This window comes from Poecile atricapillus, chromosome W (genome assembly GCF_030490865.1).
Source record: "Poecile atricapillus isolate bPoeAtr1 chromosome W, bPoeAtr1.hap1, whole genome shotgun sequence".
Classification (NCBI taxonomy): domain Eukaryota; kingdom Metazoa; phylum Chordata; class Aves; order Passeriformes; family Paridae; genus Poecile; species Poecile atricapillus.
The window spans coordinates 6,590,900-6,608,506 of record NC_081288.1 but is presented as its reverse complement, the minus strand read 5'-3'; the positions used below and the strand labels follow the sequence as shown (position 1 = coordinate 6,608,506).

At 39.9% G+C, this 17,607-nt stretch overlaps 1 protein-coding gene across 2 annotated transcripts; it reads right to left on the bottom strand.

Annotated features, from left to right (window-relative positions):
• Positions 1–488: 488 nt before the first annotated feature.
• On the bottom strand, positions 489–14,784 carry LOC131592046 (protein transport protein Sec61 subunit alpha). Of its 2 annotated transcripts, XM_058863291.1 has the most exons (13): positions 14,505–14,783; positions 12,891–12,958; positions 9,951–10,097; positions 9,037–9,102; positions 7,446–7,524; positions 5,743–5,874; positions 5,493–5,602; positions 4,722–4,875; positions 3,662–3,822; positions 2,481–2,678; positions 2,077–2,268; positions 1,859–1,935; positions 489–1,568 (listed from the first exon to the last, which is right to left on the bottom strand). In XM_058863291.1, exons 5-13 carry the CDS (start codon positions 7,504–7,506, stop codon positions 1,382–1,384), a joined length of 1,272 nt encoding a protein of 423 aa, XP_058719274.1. In that variant the 5' UTR covers positions 7,507–7,524; positions 9,037–9,102; positions 9,951–10,097; positions 12,891–12,958; positions 14,505–14,783; the 3' UTR covers positions 489–1,381. The 2 variants fall into 2 exon arrangements, with proteins under 2 accessions (XP_058719274.1, XP_058719273.1); XM_058863290.1 differs by lacking the exon at positions 9,951–10,097 and having other exon boundaries at positions 14,505–14,784.
• Between the last annotated feature and the right edge of the window lie 2,823 nt (positions 14,785–17,607).

The following is a 17,607-nucleotide window of genomic DNA, read 5'->3' as shown; positions in this document are numbered from 1 at the left end:
CAGTGCATCTGCACACAGTGGGCTGCTACTAATTATGTAAACAGCCACCACTGCTGAAAGGTCACAATCTGAGAGTTTTAATAAACACACATCAAAATCAGTCTTGCCTCTGAAATAGATGAGGATGAGTGTGTGTAATTAGGGAGACTTTCTGAAACAGAAAATTGCTTCACAGTTTCTTACCTTCAGAAACAACACAAAGTTAATTTCAAGTTAAGAGTGAGAGAAGACAGAAGAAATGTCACATCAAAGGGAAAAAATGATTACAGTAGAGCAGAAAAGCTCAATGACTTTAACAGGAGGAATCTTGAGGTTTTTGTTTTTTTAATTGTGACTGCTAAATATTAATCAGAATTATATTCTAGAAAGAAAAAAAATAAAGAGGAAAAAAGGGAGCCTTCTAGACCTATCTCCCTATCAAGGCATTGTAGAAATTACCAAAGACTGAACATGAATTACATCTGGCACAGACAAGACACAGGAGAGAGTTTAATTAAATAAGTTTATTGTCTAACGCTTATGTTTGTTACATCGCCGCTGTAAAGTGCGACAAATTTTCAGCAGGAACTCCCCGTTCCCCCTTTTCCCTCCTATGAACTGCTTTAGGAACCAGGCCTCGTTCTTTACACTCACAAAAGCAAAGTGGACATGAAGTTTCAGTGGCACAGTTTTCACAAGTACATGGTTGAACAGAACTGCTGGGCTGGGCCGCCCTGCCAGCGTGACAGCGGCTGCCAGGCTGTCCCACAGCAGGCCTGGGGCACGAACCCGACTGCCCTGGCCACAGCAGATCCACCACAGAACCAGTTCACAGGTGAGATGAGTATCAGCCGCCGGTAAAATGTTTGCTTCCCACCCTCAGAGCTCAGTGAAAGGTGCCTGGGTGGAGGCACAGCAAAGGAATAAGGAGTGCTGAGTTCAGTGGTGGGGAAATGTGAGTTAAAAAAGTATAAAAAATTAATGTAAAATACAGATACAAATAAATTTTGTCAGGAATACTGGCATGTAGCCATCTGAACTCAGGTATCTTTTTCTTCTATTAGGGACAGGGAAATTAATTTAACACTTTACTGCTGTGTGCAAAGACTTTACTGCACTCAAACTGATACATTTTATCATCTCACTGTAGTGTCTGAACAGCAAGGTAGATGAATTGTTTCCAGCATTACAGGCAACACTAGATAATACTTAAACAAGATAATGTAAACTTTATTCTTAAGGCAGCTGGTACTAATGCTGCACACAGGCATCGCTCAATGCCCATTACAGTAATGGGACACGTAGCACTTGAAAACAAGTAAAAAGAAAATAGCATTATTAGACTAAATGATGCATGTTGTCAAAATACTTTCCCTTTCAAAACCATGAAATATTTGGACATCTAGAAAAATAATGCACCTACTCCTCCAACTTCAGCCTGTTCTTTTACAAATATTTCAAAATACTGATAAATAATAGTGACTGCAAGCAGAATGCCAGTGCCAGAGCCAATGGCTCCTAGAAAGTCAGCCAGTACTGAAAGGGCACCGATGCACAAACCACCAAATGCAGCTGCTGTAGGGATGTATCTGTAAGAAAGCAAAAAACAGGAAAGTAAAAAGTAATAAGCAAGGTATCTTTCTTTTATAAACATGGAAGAGATTCAACTCAAAATCCCTCATTATGTCACTTATAAAAGTAAAGACAGTCCAGGTTAATCTCTAACTTCTTTTACACAACTAAGAAAGGCAACAGCTGAATGGGAAGAATCTTCCCTTTTGCAGTGGAAACAGGCACCAGATTTTTCCAACAATCTATGCGCTAGTTGACACTTCCTCAGCACTCTTCACCATCCAGATGGAAGTCAGCATTTCCTTACCTGTTAAGCTCATGAACCATTGATGTATCCCTGTGGCCTCTCATCACCATTTGCTGTTCTTTGAGTTGCTTGGCAACCTGCAAAAAACCATTATTTTATGAGACTGCTGCAGTGTTTCACAGTCACTTGATATTTACTGGGATAAACTGATCAGTCAATAGCTGGTCAATTCTAAACCAGAAGCACTGTTTGAAAATCATTTAAGGTAGAACACCTACATCTTTTGCTGATGAGCCAGACACCTCAATCCAAGTCTTGGAGAAGAATGCACAGGATCCCAACATAAATATTATATAAACTATTACATGGACAGGATCCTCAAATATTGCACCCATGGATTCTGGAGGGGACAAGTAGTAGCACAGGCCACCAACAGGGTAAGAGCGAGCAGGGCCACCTCCACTGACATCCTGAGAGGGGAAGAAAAAGGCAATAAATTATTTTTCACAGACTTCCCACATTCCTATCCTGTATTAATAGAGGAATTCCTCTTTGATGTTTGAAACAGCTTTTATATGCAAATGTTAAAAAGTAAGTATTCCAGTTGGTTAAATACCAAGGTTTTACATCAAAGTAAAAATTCAAATAATCTTATGCAGCTAAAATGTGATAAAACACTTACTGCCCACTGTCCCAGTAAGTTCACCAAGAAGTTGCCACTGAAACGAACAGACAACATCTGGGAAATGACGTAGAGGTTTGACACTAAGGCAGACTGCAGAATGATGGGAATGTTGGAGGTATAGAACAGCTTGATGGGATAGCTGCTGTACTGCCCACGGTATCGCGCAGACTTGATGGGTAAATCCACTCGGAATCCCTGTGGGAAACGAAACAAATGCACACAAATGTTCACTTCTGAGACACAAGGTATTCCCAGTATGCCCCAAAGCTATTCCTGACCGTGCAGCCCTTGCTAGATAAATAAGGACTGCAAGATCTGAGACAATAAAGCCCAAAGGCCTTTCTGCTACAGTCTGGAATACAAATTTTAAGGATTTAAAAGTATTACTGCTTGGTTGTATTACATTCTTTCCACATAAACATGGTTTCTCATCTGCTAACTGGTACTGCTGTAAAATACATTTTATAAATTAGGGGTTGATAAAAGCCTGTAATGCTTCCAACTGAACCAGCCAGTTACCAGCAGGCTCTTGTGTAGTTTTCTGGGGCACGATCTTTAGAGTCAACCCAAGAAAAGCCACATGAACTTGAAAACCTTGTCGTTTTGGGGTTTTTTTTCCCCCAAAACTCAGATTTAATAACTGAAAAAAAAATTTACAAAACCATATTTTAGCCTCCCCCACCCCCAAAATCTCAGTATGGATCCTCCTTTAGTGTTCATTTTAGTAGATACATAGATTTAAAAAGAAACACTAGTTAAATGTTTCAAGAAAATTAGGGGAAAACCAGTAAGCTACACGCCCCAAAGAAGCAAAGTTCTCCAACTCTGTCCAAAACTATTCTTTTCAGTCAGTGATGAATATTAAGAATATTATTGGTATGATGCAACCACTGCAGTACCAGAATCCATTTTATTAAAAATATTCTCATCAAGTGTATGGCATTCCACAGAATGTGAATTTACACACTGATTGCAAGAAGGCCGGGCTGTAAAAATTTATGGCTTTACTGTCACAGAGGTAATAATTACTGAAATAACAACACTGGAATAAAAAGAGTTCATTACTCTGAGATATTTCAGTTACTCTGGCTTAAACCTTCCCATCTTTTCCCAATGACTGCAGCATCCAGGGTCCACATGCACTTCTACCTCTGCCGAGCTGCTCTGAGGACTTTTACCTGGAAATAGATGACTACAGCAAACACAAACACTGTAGCAATCAGGTTCATGAGATTGGGCAGATTCTGTCGGTAAAAAGCCTCCCGCAAAGCCCGGACTTTGTCAGTTCGTGTGGCCAGGAGATGGAATAATGCAATCACAGCACCCTCAAACTCTGTTCCTGCATGAAGCAAAAAAATGGAAGAAAGGTTAATCTCCAAATTAAAAACATTTTTTTTAAAAAGTATCTTTCTTTTGGAAATGTATGACACACAGAAAATCTGATACTATAGGACATGGATCCTGTTATAACAAATATGTCACAACATAGGACTCTTTTTTAGGTTATGAAATGTAGAATGATCTAAAAAAACATTATTCCTGGTTAGAAAAACAAAAAAAAAGCCAACAAAAACATCAAAGTCACACACATGAAAGAATACTCTCTTCCTTTCTTTTCTGGGAGCAGGAGGATGTTCAGAAGGAAAAAGTAATAAACAAGGTGAAAAATAGCTTTTAGAAAAACAGTAATAAAAATGCAACAGAACTACTAAGAATTAAATTCAAATGAAACAAAACTAAAAGCATGGCTCAGGATCTCAAATGAAAGTAGTAAACGAGTTAATTTATTGATGCTGTATCTTAAGGTGCTATTCCAGGGGTCTCAGAACAGCCAGTAATTCAGAGGCATCAACTACAAAAGCATCCCATATCCACAAACAACAGCTGGATCACAAAAAACACCCCTGAATGTACGGCATTTCCTATCTTCTCTATTTCCATGGACTAACTGATGCTAAAACAAAACGATCTCAGTTTGGAAATGCAAAAATTTTCATTCAAGGGACCTGAAGTCCCATTTTAACTGCTGCCCTTCAAATCAGCAAAGGAAAACTTGTATTAATCTCCATGTAAGTCAGACATTTTCATCTTCAATGTTAATTGGACAATTGACTTTAGGAGCCAATCACCACACATTAGAACTTTTTCTTTAAAATGCCATCCAATAAACATCTGATAGTTTATGTGCAGTTTACACCCACTGAAACATGTTGTGACTGACTGTAACAGCACACATACCTCTGCCAGTGTTGATGGTCGTGGGACTGAAAGCTTTCCAGACAATTGTTTCACAGATATTGGTAGCAATAAACAGGGAAATACCAGACCCCAATCCATAACCTTTCTGTAGCAACTCATCTAGCAGCAACACAATCAAACCAGCTACAAACAGCTGTGAGAAAAGAAACAAAACTGAGCAGAAACAAGAATAAATCAAGTCAAGAGCTGTGTTTTAATTCCCTGCTTCAGTATTTTCATCATGTTGAAGATTGATCATTAAGTCTTTCATCTACATGTCATTCATGCAGTGTTTCTGACCTCTCACATACCAAGGCCTGCACATCTCATCTGGCAATGAGGTCTGTGCCATTTTCAGGGCAGACACAGCAAACAAATTACTCAGTAATAACTTTTTTTCTAAAAAAGATGTTTAAGTTTGTGCATTTATTGTTTTGTTCTGCAGGAGAATATCTCAAAGCTCCAGCTGTGCCATTTATTGAGAATTCCTCCACAGCACTGAAGAGCAGCCAACATTTCTAAAGTCCATCAATTCCTGCATTTTCAATTAAGCACCACTCCTACCTGAAATACTTTTGATATTAACTATCCCAGCATCCTCCTCCTTTATGGAATATTTAGAATTTCTTATATCTAGACAGATACAAATAATGATGCTTTGCAGCATTAAAAATAAATAAATTGAAGTCATCCAGACACAGAAAGATTTTTCCTTCCAGCTATACTGTCTCAAAACAGTCTCAGTTACACACAAAATAGCTCTTTACAAACCTGAATTATAATAAGAAGACAAATTCCAGCACCCATTTCAGCAGGATCTCCATACATTCCAGTCATAACATACACAATGGCTTGCCCAATGGTAATAATCATCCCAAATACTAAAACAAGAGAGAAAGCAAATCCTTTAAAAAAATTTGAAATCACCTACCAAAGAAATCTCACATCTAGTATCCCTTAGGCAGGCTGCTTTCCCAAAAATAAAAACACACTCAGTAATTTTAATTGGAACAGTGCTTACATTTCTGAGCTCCATTGAACAAGGCTCTGTCTTTTGGAGTATCACCAACTTCAATGATCTTTGCTCCTGCCAGCAGCTGCATGATCAAACCTGATGTCACAATGGGTGAGATACCCAATTCCATCAAAGTACCTAGGAAAGAAAAAAATTAAAACAATTGTCATTCAAGCAACTCTCCTAAAGCATTAGATCTAAGGTTCCTGACTTGTAATGAATATTTCTAATAATGCTTCCAATATATATCCTCCTGTGTAGGTATGACAAAAGAAAAACAATTTTGCCCTCAGAAAAAGCTGCTGTGTTAAAACCTGTCATTTTGAAGACAGCATGGAAAACCCACGTGCTTTTAACTACAAATATTTTTGTGGAACCATGCTAACACTGAAGGCCAATGCACACTGAAGCTCTCTTTTTGGTATATCCTTAAGGAACCTTTCCCTGGACAGCATCTTGTCCCTGGTTGTTTATTCTGTCAGAGCTTCAATGTCACATTTTCCAAAAGTTTAATTTTGCAGACCACAAAAATATGCTGCAGATCCACAATTTATGAGAACACTGCCCTTGGAATCACTGGCTATAGCTGAGAGTTTAGGATTAAATTAGTTCTTATTAAAACAAAGCTGTTCTTAACTCTGCCAGCTCACTGGCACTGTGTCACTGTGTGATACCAACTCCCAAACATATACAATTCAAAGAGGGAAAGCATTAAAGTAATTATTATAATTTGGTTCTTTCATACTTGTATCCTGGAGTCTCCATGTTAAATATTACATCATGGAAATCTCTATTCCTCCAAGCAGCCAGAAAATTAGGATGTCAAAAATTTCAGCATTCATCTCACATCCTCCAATGACTTCTAGTCGGGGGACTTAAGTGAAAAGTCACTTTGCCACTTTTGCTTTTTATTGCTTTCAGTCTCTCTAGCCTTTTCTTGGCCAATGTTACCATTCTGTTTGGGTAGTGGACAGCATATTTAGTATCATACACTGCTAGAAAACTTCTTTACCTTACTATCTTCCCTGGTTTAACAAAATTTCCTACTCCTAACTAAGCAGTACCTTCACATTAGAGGGTTCCAGTGATTTTCTTACTTCCAGCCAATTTTCCAAGCTACAGATGAGATCAGTGTCCTCATTTAGAGTCAGGCATGACTGGTCACCCATCTTAAGTTTCAGACTTCTAGAATTAGTTTGAATCTTACACATTTGGTCATGTTCCACTTTACTCTTCTAAAATACATTACTTTGGTTTTGCTAAAGTTTATGCTTAATCATCTCTGCCTTTAGCTTTCCAACCTAGAAAATTAATCACCCATAACACAGCCAAACTATTATGAAGTATAACTGACGTGCACAGGTGAAGCATTTCCTAATCAACACCCTCATAACTACACATTAGTGCAGTTCCTAACTGGAAAGTCAGAAGATTCCATGTTCCGTATATTAGTTAGAAAGAGACTGCTCTAAAATCCTGAATGGAATCATCCCAAAACTTGTGAATCAATATTAATCTCATCTGCACCTCAAAGAAATCCCATTCTTAACAAGAAGCACTGCTCAAGTACCAATTTCAATTCCATCTGTGTTAAGAACTTTACAAAGTGTTCCAACCTGACATCTGGGTGGTGTGCAATTTAACAGCCAACTATTTTAATCTTGGTCTGTTTATCCCGATAGAAAACAGAGAAAGAAGTGAGTACCAACCTCTGTTTGATGCAAGAATGACTCGCATCCAATAGAAGGGGTCTGCAGAATCTGATGACATGATTCCAAACAAAGGGATCTGCCAAAGTGCACAACAGCATTAAACAGACACACACAATTATCATGCACTAATACAAAATTGTAACATGTAATGATACAACTGTTACACTGTTAATTTTTTTAATTACACCAGAGGCATTGACAGCATCTTTTTTAATTCTCCAACTGAGGCATAATTCAAAGGACTAAACTAAGACCCTTCCATAGGAAAAAGCAGAAAACCCTATAAAGAAGAAGTTAAAATATTGAAATTCTAGAGACAGAAATATGTTTTGAAATATCCCAAATGGAACTGTCAATACTAGAGACATTTATACAAAACTTACAATATTCTATATGTCAATATTGAGGGATTTTGTGCTCTTTAAAACTCTTCCTAATCACCAAAACAGTAGATTAGGAATCCAGGCAATCTTAGAGATCAATTTCTGGAAACTCTAGTCTGCACCATCTGTTTTCCTTATTCAACTACTATAATCTCTCACATATATAGATATATATATATATATATAGATATATATATATATATGCAAAATTCTAATTATGCATACATCCAGCTGCTAGTAAACAGATAAACTGTATGTTCTTCTAGCTCTAGTAACAGTCCCACTTCCTCCTTCCAAAAAACAGATAAGTACAAGAGCTGGGTTTTAGCCTTTAAACAGTCCTTCAGAGCAGAAATCAAAAACAATTAAACAACTGCTCTGCAGTCTGGAATGGCTGCATTAATAAACATAAGCTAAAAACCCTGATTCTGAAATGTACAGTTAATTTTGAATCTTCCAAGAGGTCTATAAATTCTAAAAAATGTATATCAAGTAATACATGGATTCATATTTTCTTCAGTATCCAAGTATTCTTTAAAGAAAAACAAAAAAACCCTCCTCTGTTTCCAAGCCAAGCACAGGTTCTAGGAACGCCTACAACTATGAGTAATAAAGATCACATAAATGTTTACAAAGACAGGCATTTTGGAAGGGTTTTAGTTAACAACTTTACCAGGATATTCAAAAAAACAAGTTCTGAATGTCAACTTAAACACTTCACAAAAACATTTTCCTGCAATCTTTACAATCCATCAGCTTGTTGAAGAGGAATTTGGTAAAGTCTTTTTAAAAAAGACTTTCCTAAATTTTGATTTAGTTTTCACGCTTGTGAGTGCTAAAATTTAAATGTAGCTATGAACAGAGGGTAAACAATACATTGTATTGCTCGGTTTGTTTATGCTGCTCAATAAATAATTACCTTGGCTGTTTGCCCTGCAGCCCCTATCATCATTTCATAAGGCCTTTGTAACAAGAAAAAAAGTTATGCATTTCTGACTAAATATAAAGCATTAGTTTCTAAACACATCTATGATCAACACTAAAGACTATTTCAGAGAACCAGGTTTTTTGAACTGAACTTTAAATACTTTAACACAAAAACTGAAACTGGTAGGCCCACATGAAACAAGAATGTCTCATGCTTTCAGGGTACTTTTTATGTACAGAACACACATTTTCTTACCACAGACAACATCAATACCTACCTGGCAGCACACTAAGAAAATGAAGAGTGTGATGGCTGTCCATAGTACCTTCTCTCTGAACTGGATCTACAGAACAGAGTGGAGACATGAACATGCTAACTGTATGTAGAACTTCCACTGCACTCTCACAACAGTACTAAATGCTGTAATCATTCAGAATTTAATGCAAAGATACCAAACCATAAAGCATCACTCCTCACTAGAATTTATTTTTAATATGATTTCAGATTTTAGAGCGAGACACAAAGGTAACTTATGTGGGATTGGCAGACATTCAGTCACTAGAATATATTTTATCTACTGTATTCTAATACTGTGGGTATTTACAGAAGAGCAACAGCATGGCTAAAATCATGGACTTACCAGACCAAACATGAAAGATTAATGCAAAAAACTTATCTTCAGTATTTAGTGCTCTAGGCTTCAAGAGAAGATTTGTAAGCCTGGAAGTTATTAAATTAAAACACTATAAAATTTTTAGATGGATTGAACTGTTCTAAAGACACGTGATTAAAACCAGAAAAACCACGAGTTTTGACAGAAATTTAAAATATTTAGAATTAAGTTCTTAAACGGAAGTTTAAGGAAGATTTAAATTCATCATTACATTCATGGACATACGCCACAAAATGATTTTGAAATATTCTTTGTTTTCCTTCAAAATATTTTTATTGATGTACGTTATGTATTACTTTAAAAAGAATGCCAGACCAATGACCACTAGCCATTAATTGAGTGAAGAGAATCTCAAAGGCACAACATTTGAGGTGCCTCTAATTAGTGCCAGGTGCAAGAAGAGAAGAATCACAAGATTTAAGTTTGAGCCAGAGGATTATTCAAAGCATGAGATAGAAAGAAATGCACTTGAAGAGAGCAGAGAGAGTGGAGATGCAGGGTTACGTTCAAGTTCCCACCTCTCCTCCAGGGACTGTAAACCTGAGGGTTAAGTGTGTTCACTGCAGACAAGTGTACAGCAGCTACTAAAACATGACATGAACTAACACATAAGAGAGATACAGCAGAAATGGTTGGAGCTCTCTGCCTCCAACCACTGAATCTGCCTGTGGAGAAGTAACAAGAAAAAGGATTAATCCCTGGTTTAATAGGTACTGAGCACCCACAAATGAGAAAACTACAAATCAGTGCAGCATCAGCACAGGTCCTCAAGCAAAAGAAAACCCAGAATGTATTCTACATCATTGTAAGTGAAACCATGCACTTAGAAGCAAAATAATCCAGGTAATCTAATTCATTTCCTGCTACTGCCTCAGTCTTAAAATTTTGAGGACAGATGCTAAAAATACTTACAGCACAGTTATAAAAAGAAAAATAGTGACAACAGCAAATAAATGCAAACAATAGCTTGTGTTAGACAGCTTGTGCAGTGCCGACCCACTTTACCAAGTCTGAACTTCAAATTTCAGATTTTAAGCACAGGCTTCTAAAACCAAAAATGCTTAACCAAATTATCTCCACAGCCTCACAGTTAAACTTGATTTCAGAGGCATTGGTGAATTGGTAAAATTGCTCTGTAACTGTGGTGAACATGAGCATTAGAGGAATTCTGTATCACCCAAATCACAGTTATTCACAGGGACAACAGTCTCTACAAGTCAAGATGACAAAAAAGAAAAAGGAGTCATCCAAATCCATATGCCAGGAATGGCAAAATACAGAATGGTACCAAAATATTCCAGCCGCAAATGCTAACAAGCACAGACACAGTAAATTTCACCATCTGATCTGATTCAATTGGACATTTTCTTCCTTTGACATTTTTCTTAAATCATGTGAAAATGAAGGGACTTGAGCATTATCATCTTGGTGCTCTGAACAATGTGTTCTACTTAACAAATCTGTGCATGAGGGAAATATGAGCCCATTCTACTAACTACAAAAGTAGCAATCACTTTTGTTGTCCAAAACACAAAAGCAACACTCCCTAGAGACAGAAGAAACCACTTTCTTCATCAACCATCAGAATGGCAAAATGATTCAGTGAGAGCCCAACTGAATCAAAACATCATCTTCACTTAACAACCAATACATGTTTAATGAAAATTAATTTCTTTTTCTATTTGGTTATCTAAATTTCTTGTCCTGGCCTTAAACCAATCCACTAAAACCATTACTGGTCATATCTGCCTTTGACAGCTTTCAAGAAATCGATAAATTACAGAGAATTAGTCACATGTTACATGTAGTTACACATCACTTGATAAACTACACAGAAGCAAGGAACATGGCTGAAAATGGTCAAAGGGCTCTTCAGCCTAGGAAAGATGTTCCAAATTACATTTTCACTTTAAATTTGTACCAAGCTGGCAACTGGCAGCCATTGTCTAGACAGCGACCTAAATAGCAGTAAAGACAAAGTGACCCAAATAGACAGGACAGGAATCTTGGCACCTCTCTGGCATCCTTCACCTGCTGATGGACAACAAGGACAGATGAAGCCCCCCTTTCTCACTGGCAAATAACATCTACCAGTGAGCTTTACAGAAACATCAGTATCTGTAGGTTTGTGTCAGCCTTCTCCTCTCACTCATGTCACAAGACAAGAACAGGATGGCTGTAACCAACTAATCACAGATGTGACATAAATTAGCACAAAAAAATTGCACTAAGATTCCCCACTGCAGAAACGAAGATGGGCACCTGCCAACCAAACCTGGTGCATCCAAGCCTTAGCATGGGGGTCTGGCTCTGGAGATTCCTGCTCTAGAAACACCTTTTACTGACCTAAATGAGCTGTTTAGAAACCTGTCCTAAAGCTAAAAGATGCTGGAAAACAACTAAATGGAGCAATGAGCCAGGGGGTAAATCCAGTCTTTTTAAAAAATCAGTTCCAGAGGGCCATAATCAAGATTTTTTACTGTATCTTCTCCATTCAATTTGGCAGGCTCAGCTACAGTCACTGGCACAAACACGTCTGCATCTAGTCCTAACCTTTGGGAACCTCTCATTAACCAAAGAGAATTCTCTGAGATGGTGTCAGGTTCCCAGTTAAGCTTTTGCTTTAAAGAATATAAAAACCAACATTTAGCTCTTAAGGAATTTTCATGGAAGTCATGACAATTGTCATGACAAGTCAATTTGTTACTCTAATTAGATTGTCACATGGGCAATATGTGCTTGCTTGAGTTTTGAAAGCAAAAATGATGTTTTGTTGGGGTTTTCTTTGGATGAGGCAGGTCTCTTTCTGATTGGTAGAAATTACCTATTTTTAATCTAGAAAAACCCAATAAATGGGAGGAGTTTCAAGGGCTAGAGGACTAGAGAGATCAGCTGTAAATGAAGAGAGTTCATTTATTTCATATCAAAGAGAAATGTCACATCCAGAAGCTGAACTGGGCAATTACCTGAACTGTACCACAGACCACTGTCCCTCTTCAGCAAGGTCAAACACAGCCATGGGTGTAGGAAATACTTTGTGGGAAGGGGAGAATTAAATCTGTGTTTCCTGATCTACAGAACAATCCTTTTCCAAGTAATATACCAAGTAATACAGTATAATTTCCAAGCCAGCTCAAAGCCAACAGTGGGATCCACAGGAAAACAAAGCTTGAAGACTCTGTCCTAGTATAGAGCTGAAACTAAATAAACTTAGTCTAGAATTTAGATTTTTTTTAAAAATCAGTTAGCATAATTACCAAAGGGAACAACTTACCAGAAGGGTGCCCAGAATTCATCATCACAGTAATGTTTTACCTTGACATGGGTTTCCCCTGCTCCAAAGAGTATGTTCTACTTTGGGGCCCACTGTATGTATTTATATTGGGGCCTGGACTAGAATATGACAATATTCCCTCCTCTGTGAACTAATAAAAGTAAGAACATAATGTGGTACTCACTTTTCTTTCCGGTTTCTGGATTTCAGGTAACACTGCACAGAATGGCTTAATAACTTCTAAAAATTTTACTGTTCCAGAAAAACAAACAAAAGAAGAGAGAAAAATATATTAACAAATATTTATGAATTCATAAAACTTCACAGAACTTTATTTAGCTTCCAAAGCTGTCTGAAAACTAATACCCTCTTCTTAAAACAGCTGAAAACAGGGCAAAAATGTGAAATAGGATTGTTCTAATTCTTGTTCTAACCAGATTTGGCCCATTCTTTTTTCCACAGCTGGAATAATTTTAGAGAAGTGGTGCTGTATGTATCACCAGAAGTGAACTGAATTGTATTCCATCTAAAAATAAATGACCTAGTATCAGTCTGTGCTAGTTAAACACAGAATGATACTGACATCAAAAGGTATCCATGAAGAGATTAGAATCTTGTGTTTACTGAAGTATTTAGCTGAAAAAATAATTCAATTGCTAAAAGATGTTTAGAAATTGTAATTTAAATAAGTGGAACACTTATTCTAATTGGAACTTCAGGGGATTTTATTTTTAGCTTTTAATACATCTCTCTTCTCAGTTTCCCCTTTAAAACACAGAAAAATTCAACAGTTTGAGCTCTTCTTCTGGGGGAAAAAATGAAATCGATTTAGAAAAAAAAAAAAAAAAAAAAGAAAAATCAAAGCATATGTGCTTGGTGGGGAATTTGCCCTCCAAAACTTGAACATTATTCCCAGCCCTGACACACCAGGACAGGCATAAAAAACCACCATTGGTTCATTTTCAATGAGAATGCATTTATTACACTGCGGAATGCATTTATTACACTGAAAGTAACACTTTGGTTGCAGTGCCATGTTACACTTACACTCTAATGTGATATATGTCTCCTCTATTTATCCCAAGCCCTCACACAGCTCGTTGGAAGGTGCACCTCACTCCACAGAGGCTGGCACACCTCTGCCATGAACAAGATATCTGAGCATCATGAAATGGGTCAGGCTGGAAGGGACCACAGTGGCTCATCTGCTCCGACCTCCCTGCTCAAGCAGGGCCATCCCACAGCACATGGCACAGGGTTGTGTCCAGAAAGTTCTGGAATATCTCCAGTGAGGGAGACTCCACAGCCTCCCTGGACAATCTGCTCCAGTGCTCCGTCACTGCACAGGACTGAAGATCTTCCTCATGTTCAGGTGGAAGATCCTGGGCATCAGTTTCTGCCCGCTGCCTCTTGTTCTATTGGGTGGCATCAGTGAGCAGAGCCTGGTCCATCCTCTTGACACCCGCCCTTTAGACACTAATATACACATATGTCTGAGTAGATAGGGTATATATGCTACATACGTTTTTACAGAGTATATAGTGTGTATATATCTGTAGTAGGGCTGGAGTGGAACAGGACATCCCACCACGAAGCAGTATCCGGCCTCACGCCGTGCCCGGCAGCACCGACCCTGTGCGGGGAGCGGTTGCTCGGCACCCCCGGCCCTGCCTGCGGCGGCACCCGGAGCCTCATCACCAGTCACGGGCCACCGGCCACGTTCTCCCCGCGCTGCCCGGGGCCGCTGTCCCCCACCCCGGGTCCCGGCCCGCTCCCTCCCGGCTGTGTCCGCACTCACTGCCCATGGCGGTGGCGGCCCGGCCGCGGTCCCAGCGCTGTCACCGTCGCTGTCGCCGCTGTCACGTGACGCGCGCTGCGGACGGGCCGTCCCTCCCCGCCCGGGGGGACACGGCGGTACCGCCCTCACGGAGCGCCCCCCGCGCCCTTCCCCAGGCGAGGGGAGCCGGAGCGGCGGGATCGGCGGGCAGCGGTGGCCGCCGCGGCGGGATCAGGCTGAGGGCGGGCAGCCGGCGCGGTGAAGGACCGCGCTCCCGGAGTGCTCCGCGCGGCGCGAGGGGCGGGCACGGCCCTCACCGCCACACCTCAGCCCCGCCCGAGCGCGGGAAACTGCCCGCCCCTCACTCACCCCGGCCGCGGGAGCTCCGGCGTTTCTGTCATGTTGCTGGCACAGCAGTGGCAGGTGAAAAGCACGGTTTGGTACCGAAGTGTTTTGTTAACAGCCCAATCCACTCGTACTGATAGACGGATGTGTTAATTTCAAGGGGCGAAAGGACATAGGGACATTGGAGCATGTCCAGAGAAGGGCAAGAGAGCTGGGAAAGGGTCTGAAGCACAAGTCCCATGGGGATCATCTGAGGGAGTTGGGATTGTTCATCCTGGAGAAAAGGAGGCTCGGGCTGACGCTATCACTCTCTAGAGCTCCCTGACAGGAGGGTGTAGCCAGGTGGGGGTCGGGCTCTGCTCCTGGCTAACCAGCAACAGGATGACATGGCCTCAAGGTGCACCAGGGGAGGGTTAAATTGGACGTCGGTAGGAATTTCTTCACATAAAGGGTGATTCGACATTGGAATGGACTGCCCAGGGAGGTGGTGGAGTCACTGTCCCTGTGGGTGATTAATGAAACCTGTGTGTGGCACTCAGTGCCATGGTCTGGTTGACAAGGTGCTGATCAGCCATACATTGGACTCAACGGTTTTGGAAGTCTTTTCCAACCTAATTGGAAATTGGAATTTTGTGATTCTGTGATTCTCTGAAATGAACCTGAAAACCTATTCCAATATCATCCCACAATCACCAAAACAAGTATTACACTTACAGAGCTCCCAGATAAAATAGCGAGTGGTCTACAAAAGCAGGATCATCAGAATTTACTGCAAGATTTAGATATGAAAATTAAAAATAGTACATATTCTTTCTGTATAATTGATCTGATACACAAGCTTGAATTCTTCCTGTATTAGGCTAAGTTACCAAAAGAGAATGTGAAATGTGTGAAGCATTAGGGCTCTTCCAAAACTTTCAATCTATATTTTGGATTGCACTTTGCATTCCCTAAGAAATCCTCTTAGCCAAGACCTTGCTACAGTACCTAAACAACTTTGTTCAATAGCTTTCCTTATCTGAAAGAGCTTAGAAAAGTTTTTTCTTCCAGTTTTATAAACTCATAATTTAACAAATATTAATGAGCAACTCCATAACTATTACCTTCACCTTTTAAAGTTCTTTTAAAGTCTGACAAATGCCCATAATTAATGGGCCTGGCAGTGTACTTGTAGATCATAATCTCCAAATAATAGCTGGGTTAGTAGCTAAGCTTCAGGAAGTTTATTATAATCACCCTTTGTTCAGATTTTTAGCCATACTTTTCTGAGGAGTTCATTAAATTACAGGTTTTGTTAGCAAACCCTCTCGTCTCTAAGCCACTGGCCACTGTTTTGGGGATTGATAAAAGGTCCAGTAGGTTTCTTCAGTCCATACTGACACAGATGCACCACTTCAGGTGTGCTGAACAAATGTTTCTACGTCACCTTCTTCAGTAACAAAAGCAAAAAAATAAAAATGCAGTATTGTTTTCTTTGTTTATTCAAAATACTACTGTGTTCAGAACTTTATTTTTTAAATCTAATCTATTATTATCTACTTAAATCACAGTATTTTTTAAATCTAAACTAACATTACTGTTACTAAAATACTTGTTTTAATATGTTTGTTTTTCTGGTGTGTTTTCTTTCTGAGAGCTTTTGCTGCCTTTAATAAACTGCTCAACCTAACAGCTCGTTCCTTCAATGCCTTTACTTTTTTTCCTTCTGGTCTTGCACTTCTCTCTGAAAATCCTGACATGCCACTATGCACAAATGCTGTAACTCTCTTTCTAGTTAGCTCCTTGCTATCTAACAGCACATAAAGTCTCACTTCTCCTTGTGTTAATGACTGGCAGAATTTCCTGTCCAAGGACTGGGACCTGCTCTGGTACCCACTCACTCAACCTGTGTAGCATCTCAAGCACATGGTGTGACTCTTGGGCTGTCCTGTGCAGGGCCAGGAGCTGGACTCAATCCTTGTGGGTCCCTTCCAACTCAGGATATTCTATGGTTCTAATTTTTGCTTCTCTTTAGCCCAAAGCAAAAGCAATCCAGCACTGTGCAGGGATGTCCCAGCCGGCATGCAGAGAAGAGCCAGGCGCACAGATGGAAAACAGCCTTGTGTGCATCCAAAGTTGCTGAGAGAAATGGTGTTAACCCCTCAGTCAGCAAGTGCTTTGCCTTGCTCCTGGGAGCTGTTATCCATCACACAAGAGCAGTGTTCTGCAGGCAGTCTGTATCAGCTGACTGAGGAAAGCTGTGCTCAAGCTCTCCCTTCCTACCCCAGGATCCCTGGGGAGCTCCATGGCACACCAGTGGGGCTGGGGGCATTGAGGCAAGCAGCACTACAGAAATAGCTTTGTCTCCCACCAGGAGGATCAAGCAGGGTTGGAACACTTGAGCATCCTTTATTTGGTTGGATAACCAGACCTGCACAGCCTTTGTGGGAATGGTGTGTAACAAGGACGGGTTTGGGCCACGTGAAACTCAAAACACGGGGTCTGTTCTTTCCTTGTGTGCACTGTCATAGTGGGAAAACTGTGGGTTTATGTAATCATCAGTGTGCAGTCAAGGCTGGTGATTGCACTCTACAACCTCCTTGGCTACAGCTGCAGCCAAAGCAATGTTACTCTTCAAGCCTCATTTTTCTACTTATCAGCAGAAATTTCAAGCAGAATATGCCTTGATTAGATAAAGCTGTTCAGGATGTGCAGGAGGTTTTGCAGTTTGCTAGAGCAAAGTGGAAGAAACATGATTTCATGTTGCTGTGATGGATTTACTGAAGCAGTGATGTGAAAC

Coding starts and splice junctions, on each gene's coding strand:
- LOC131592046 (XM_058863290.1), bottom strand. Junction 5,875..7,445: donor CATTCTTGCATCAAACAGAG/GTTGGTACTCAC, acceptor TTTCTTTCCTAG/GTACTTTGATGGAATTGGGT. Junction 4,876..5,492: donor GTCTTCTTATTATAATTCAG/GTTTGTAAAGAG, acceptor CTTTTCTCACAG/CTGTTTGTAGCTGGTTTGAT.